Consider the following 6,563-nt stretch of genomic DNA (forward strand, 5'->3'; position numbering starts at 1 on the left):
ATGACATCTGTGCACATCAATTTTTGGCTGTTTCAATAAAATAAAATAAAAACGTTTTCAATTATACTGTAACTTGTACTGAGCAGTTGCATACCATACTCTGTGTGTTCTGTCATATGTTCAACCTTTCTAATTTATAACCACTTAGATCTTTATAAATCATATATATGGGTTTGACTTCTTTTCACTTCTAGAGACCTGGCATACAGGTGAGTTACACTTTCCCGACTTTCATTATTTTAGTAGCACAAGAACTAAATCTAAAAAAGCTAAGCGTAGCTCTGGTGGTATTGTATTCCTTTTTAAGAAACTTAGTCACCAAGCTTGTCAGCAAAACTGAGGACATTCTGTGGGTTAAAATCGACAAAAATCTATTTGACATGGACAAGGACATTTATTTAGCATCAGTATATATTAGTCCGAACAAGTCCACAGTACACGTCAGCAGGGCATACGGCATTTTTGATGTTCTTGAAGATGAAATAGCTGCCTTTAAAAATCTTGGGGAGGTTATAGGATCGGAGGGGATCTAAATGCCCGCATTGGTGATTTAAAAGATCATATAGTTGACAATTTTATTGACAGCCATGTACTCCCTGATAACTATGATTTTGACCACCTTTTCCCCCGTAACAGTATGGACACGGGCAAGCCCAACCCTTTCGGCAAAAATTTAATTGAACTTTGTATTAACAGTAAATTAAGAATCCTAAACGGCAGGACCCCCGGGGATGTGCTAGGTAAGCCAACCTGCTACCAACCTAATGGCTCCAGCGTAGTTGATTACGTTCTAGCTAGTGAGACGATCTTACTTCATAAAACCTCGTTCTTCCACGTCCATCCCTTATCTCCACTTTCAGATCACTGCAAACTGTCCCTTATCTTACAATGTAGTCCAAAACAGTTACCAGACAAAAGTCCCCTGCCTACCCGACCTTATCGCAAATTTATATGGAACTCTAATTCTAAAGAAAAATTCTTAGATGCCACCAATAGCACCGTTTTTTTTGCGGACATAAGAAAGTTTTTGGAAAAGACCTACGACCTTACGTCAGCTTCAATTGACACAGCATTAAATGATTTTCTTAAACCTTTACAAGAAGCTGGTTATAAATCCCTACGCCTAAGCTTCACCAAAAAAGTGAAAGCCGAAAACCAAGAAAACGTGGTTCTCAGAAAGCTGTGCAGCTGCCAAGAGGCATTTAAACAACCTTGGTAAGTTGCTCTCAAAAAACCCACGGGACCCTTTTATAAGAGCTCAACATTTCAAAAAGAAGAAAGAGTATATAAGACTAATTCGTAGAACCAAACAAGCCCACAAAAGTAACTTGTTTCAAAAACTTAAGGTTCCGGTTCGGAATTTCAAGTGACCAGATGACCAAATGTCCCTAAGAATAAGACGCAAATCAGAGGTTGTCTCCATAGTTTTGGCTCTAGATTTTTCGGCTATCGCTTTAGAAGTCTATAACATTTTATACTTCTCCAAATGCTTGTTGTTCGTAGCGTTTTATGGTGTCGGAGATTTGATCATGCGGCGAACACTTCCTGGTATTAGTGCGCGCGATAGCGGTAAAGCGTTTCGTCGCCTGATTACCCAGATCGTGCGTTCTATGTGCGTTTTGGGTGTTTTAGCGCCATCGGAGCTCGCGGAAACGTATCGGATAACTTTTTTTTTTCCTTTTTACTCCGTATACAGAAGAAGTCTTAACCTTCATTGCCATATCAGTCATTATCCCAGGAAAATTCATTTTTTCCGTGTAGCGGCCTGTAAAAAATGGCCCCAAATTAGCAATTTTTGGATAAAAAGATTATATTTGTGATGGTTTTTACCAAAAAAAAATATTTCTACAGAAAATGTCAAATGAGTCTGTCGGTCAGCGACAACAAACCCTTTTCTATTGGAAACATTGAATTATCCGAAAAACGATGTTTTGAGAAGCGCTAGTGCTTTTCTCAGAGTCAGTCAAATTGGCTACTGAAAACGCTTCCGCGTTCTGGAACATTCTTAGACAACTCAAAAGTGACACGATTGCCTCAGAAAATATAATTCCTGCCCGTCGGCCGTCTGCGTCGACCTGGCGCGAAAGACCCGGCCTCTGCAGCCGTCTGAGCGCCTGAGGCGGTGATACCGAGTGTTCACCTGGCCAGGCCTATGACGTCATCGTGGCCTGGGAACCACGGGAATGTATAATCGCTACATATGGCCAGAAAGAGACATCTATCGCCCAAACTAGGGTGCCTATCACGAGCGCCTTGGCCAGGAGCATGGCTGGGGGCACATGGCAGTCGCTAATCGCGTCGCCGCTCTTAAGGGCTCTTAAAAGAACCTCTCCCCATTGCAATGCATTGCGCGGGGTTCTTTTACTCCTATTTTTTATATGCCAAGAAAGTGTCGCCGAAGTTTACCACCAAGACATGCCCGTCGGCCGTCTACGTCGACCTGGCGCGAAAGACCCGGCCTCTGCAGCCGTCTCAGAGCCTGAGGCGGTGATACCGAGTCTTCACCTGGCCAGGCCTATGACGTCATCGTGGCCTGGGAACCACGGGAATGTATAATCGCAACATATGGCCAGAAAGAGACATCTATCCCCCAAACTAGTGACAGTGGCGAGAATAACTTACTGTTAAAATGTTCAATTTTTGCGCAGGGGTGACTTGGAACAGTCCAATGTTGCGTGGGAATGGGTATGGCTGAAATATGCTGTATTTGCACCCAAGCAAATGTCGGCCTTTCTAGTTTGTAAAGGATTTCATATTTGACAATCACTGTATGCCTGTTTTGCAGAATCGAGCATGTTTAGTCATATCATATAGTCAGTCTTTTCCATAGTTTTTGCTTAGCTATGAGGTCATTGAACTGGCAGTTGCAGTTGCCGTGGCGAAGCTTGGGGCCACTAAGTCTTGTTTTTCTGCTTTATGAAAACTAACATCAATTGCCAATTATATTGGTTTGTATGGAGGGACAATGAGATCGTGATTGGCTCAATGAGAACGTACTCAGGATCCATGGCGTAACCACAGCCAAGGTACGGGTTCGTTCAACAATGTGTTTCTTTTATGAAAACTTATTAACGCCATATCATTAAGGTGGTTTGAGTGAAGGGACAAAGAGTCTATATGATCTTAGCACGTCTGCATTATTGCTCATTCTGACCAAGGAGCGCAGCTGCTGCTAGCGTTTCTGCGAATTTCTCGCTGTATTCGACAAAACATTCGCTCTGCCCGGCTCCGCCTTTTTGGTCACCTTGCCCGGGCAGAATCACCCCCGAACCTATCGTCCTGTTGAGGGACACTCAGGAGCAAGCGGAGCTGAGTGAGTCTCAACATTGCAACAGGTGGGTAACTCATAACCTGTGGTTCCATCCTTCTCCTCTGCTTTCTGCTTTCTCCATGTGAGCAGTCAGATTCACTCACTCATACACTAACTCACACACATACACTTAGATACAAATTAACTCATTCACTCACACATACACTCACAGATACACATATTCACGCACTCATTATCACTCACTTGCACACACACATACACACATAGAGAGATGATTGACAAAAGATTTCACATCCATGTTTTATTCTCAGACAGTAAAATCATTTTCCTCGTTTCCAGGCTTCACTACTGTAAACAGCAACCCTTCATTGTGTCATACAGTGCTGCTTTGTAAGCGTCAAAATCGACGGACGACAGAAGAGATCCAATCTTTGCCATGCCTACTGCTGGAGAGTACATTCTTGTTGTCTCCAACGGAAGTAAGTTTATATTTCTGCCTTCCGTTTTCCTGTACACTGCGGTGTCATGACATTTTGTTTCCTCCGTTTTTAATTCTTTCTCTGTGGAAAATCTTTATGAAAGGCACAAAACAAAGAAGACAAATTAGTTTTCAGGGTGCCCCAATTTATGTAATGGCCTATGAGGAACAGTTCTTGGTTCTTTACTTTGAATTCTATTTGTTACTGATTAATAAAGTAAATTACTACGGTCTAGATTTTAGGTTTGAATTGTTACATTTTCGTCTGCTGATTGAATTCTTCCTGTCCTCTTAGGTGACGACCATTTTTAAGGGCGGGGTGGAATCACACCCATAGTGATAATTTAATTTCTTCCAAGCCATGCAACCAATACCAATGTTGATGTCTACATTTTGTAAACATACGAGGTGTTGTGGGAAACTAAAGAAAGAGTTGATGTTGCTGTAATTTGCTTCATATCAAGTTTTAATAAGCGTGGCAACAGCATTTTGTTTCCTGGTTCCCGACAGGGTGGGCAGTGAAATCACATAGCTTTCAGTCAGAATTTTTTTATTTAGTCTGCTTCCTATTCAAGTTAAGAAAAAACTGCTTGTCCTATCTGTGTAAATATTCTGTACAAAATTCAAGTTTGACATTAATATTGACCTCACTCATTTCAGATTTCCTTTGGTAAATTGGACAATGTCTATATAAAAAGGAGAAGATGATCCCTACCTACCTACCATGATTACTTTCAGCACTGAAACAGGAAACGCAAAGTTTTTTTCCCTAGGTCTAACCACTTTTTTCATACTGACAATTTAAAATCATCAATTTTGATCTACAGTCACCATTGTCCTAACTGTGGTTGGTGGCCTCCTCACCATACTGACCATCTGGACACGTCCGGCCCTACGGAGACTGGTCAACGCTCCCCTGGTCAGTCTCGGATGTGCAGATATCCTTTACGCCACTTTTTACTCCCCCTTATGGATCCATCAAATCCTAAACCCCCATTGGGAGCCCCCAACAGCACTGTGCTGGCTTATGGGCTATGCCTCCCCAGTGCTGTGGGGGATATCGCTAGCCCACATGTTGTGTATCGCTCTTCAGCGTTACTTCAAGATCTGTACCCACAGTACACGTCTGAATTCCACGTCTGCCCTCGTTGTCATGCTCTTGCTCGCATGGTTGGTCCCCATCGTTTCTTTCTTGCCTCTTTATCTCATTGAGGAAGTCAAGGTCGACCCGAAGTTGAAACGGTGCGCCCTGGGAAATTCTGACAAACTCTGGGCAAAGATTCCCCCAGGCATTTTGAACTTAATGCTCCCATACGTTGCAGCACTCGTCTTTTACATTCTCATCCAGAATCATGTGAGGAAGAGTAAGAACCGAGTCCAGGCTAATGCACAGGGCCCTTCTGCCGGTTTGGTAGTGCAGGTCGTACCAGTGGAAATTGATAGCGCCGGTCCTTCTGCAAGCACATGTATCACCAAGATGACTAAGCCTTTAAAAGATACAAAGGCTATAAAATGGGTGGGGGATGACAATTCCTCATCTAGCCATGACGGACCAATAGGCAAAGATTGCATAGAGCCAGGTAAAACCAAAGGTAGCAACCTGGTTGCTACAGTGTCAGGCACAGGTAAACAAGAACAGGGCAAAAAATCCCCATCAAGCGATGAGAAACAAAAAGATAATGGCCACAATGAGCCATATAGAGCCAAAGGCATCACCCTAAATGCTGCTACAGTGTCAGATCAGGAAGACAAAGATGAACGACAGCCACACGTTGTCTCGGGTGGCAAGTCACAAAACAGTAGCGCCGCCGAAAGGCAGATCACCAAAATGATGATGATACTGTTTGCTGTGTACACCATATGCAATCTGCCAATTTTCCTCATGGGAATGTTCTCCAGTTATGTACCAGGTGAAGCCTTCACTGTCGGCCACTTGCTGGCCTCAGTGAGCGGCGCCCTGAACCCAATCGTATACGGCGTCATGAACAAAAACATTCGCCAGGGGTACAAGCATATCTGGGACAGTATTCTCAACTTCATAACGTGAGTTTCTGTCAAATGTTTGCTATTCTATTATCGGCGCACCAAAATCAGAAAATGACTCGGTAAACTAAGATGCACATATTTGTGCCATACAAAAAAGGAAACATCAAATGATATGGAACTTAGATTCCTATCAATTGTCCTGGTGGAAAATACAAGTACTAGGTAACAAAATTTGTGGCACGAAAAAGGAAACATCAAATTACATAGAGTTTAGATTCCTATCAATTGTCCTGGAGGAAAGCACATGTACTAGGTAACAAAATTTTTGGCACGAAAAAGGAAACATCAAATTACATAGAGTTTAGATTCCTTTTAATTGTCCTGGAGGAAAGTACATGCACTAGGTAACAAAATTCGTGGCACGAAAAAGGAAACATCAAATTACATAGAGTTTAGATTCTTATCAATTGTTCTGGAGGAAAGCACATGTGCTAGGTAACAAAATTTTTGGCACCAAAAAGGAAACATCAAATGACATAGAGCTTAGATTCCTTTTAATTGTCCTGGAGGAAAGCACATGCACTAGGTAACAAAATTCGTGGCACGAAAAAGGAAACATCAAATTACATAGAGTTTAGATTCCTTTTAATTGTCCTGGAGGAAAGTACATGCACTAGGTAACAAAATTCGTGGCACGAAAAAGGAAACATCAAATTACATAGAGTTTAGATTCCTTTTAATTGTCCTGGAGGAAAGCACATGTACTAGGTAACAAAATTCGTGGCACGAAAAAGGAAACATCAAATTACATAGAGTTTAGATTCTTAT

General features: G+C 42.2%; 1 protein-coding gene across 1 annotated transcript; it reads left to right on the forward strand.

Annotated features, from left to right (window-relative positions):
- The first annotated feature begins 3,707 nt into the window (after positions 1-3,707).
- LOC118405056 (G-protein coupled receptor 84-like) lies at positions 3,708-5,796 on the forward strand. Its single transcript, XM_035804459.1, has 2 exons — positions 3,708-3,750; positions 4,577-5,796. Exons 1-2 carry the CDS (start codon positions 3,708-3,710, stop codon positions 5,794-5,796), a joined length of 1,263 nt encoding a protein of 420 aa, XP_035660352.1.
- Positions 5,797-6,563: the final 767 nt, after the last annotated feature.

This window comes from Branchiostoma floridae, chromosome 17 (genome assembly GCF_000003815.2).
Source record: "Branchiostoma floridae strain S238N-H82 chromosome 17, Bfl_VNyyK, whole genome shotgun sequence".
Lineage (NCBI taxonomy): Eukaryota > Metazoa > Chordata > Leptocardii > Amphioxiformes > Branchiostomatidae > Branchiostoma > Branchiostoma floridae.

What these genes read in the sequence shown, in the direction of transcription:
- LOC118405056 (XM_035804459.1), top strand. Translation starts at nt 3,708, where the DNA reads ATGCCTACTGCTGGAGAGTACATTCTTGTTGTCTCCAACGGAA. An exon ending in TCTTGTTGTCTCCAACGGAA is followed by an intron (nt 3,751 to 4,576) that starts GTAAGTTTATAT and finishes TTTGATCTACAG; the next exon opens with TCACCATTGTCCTAACTGTG.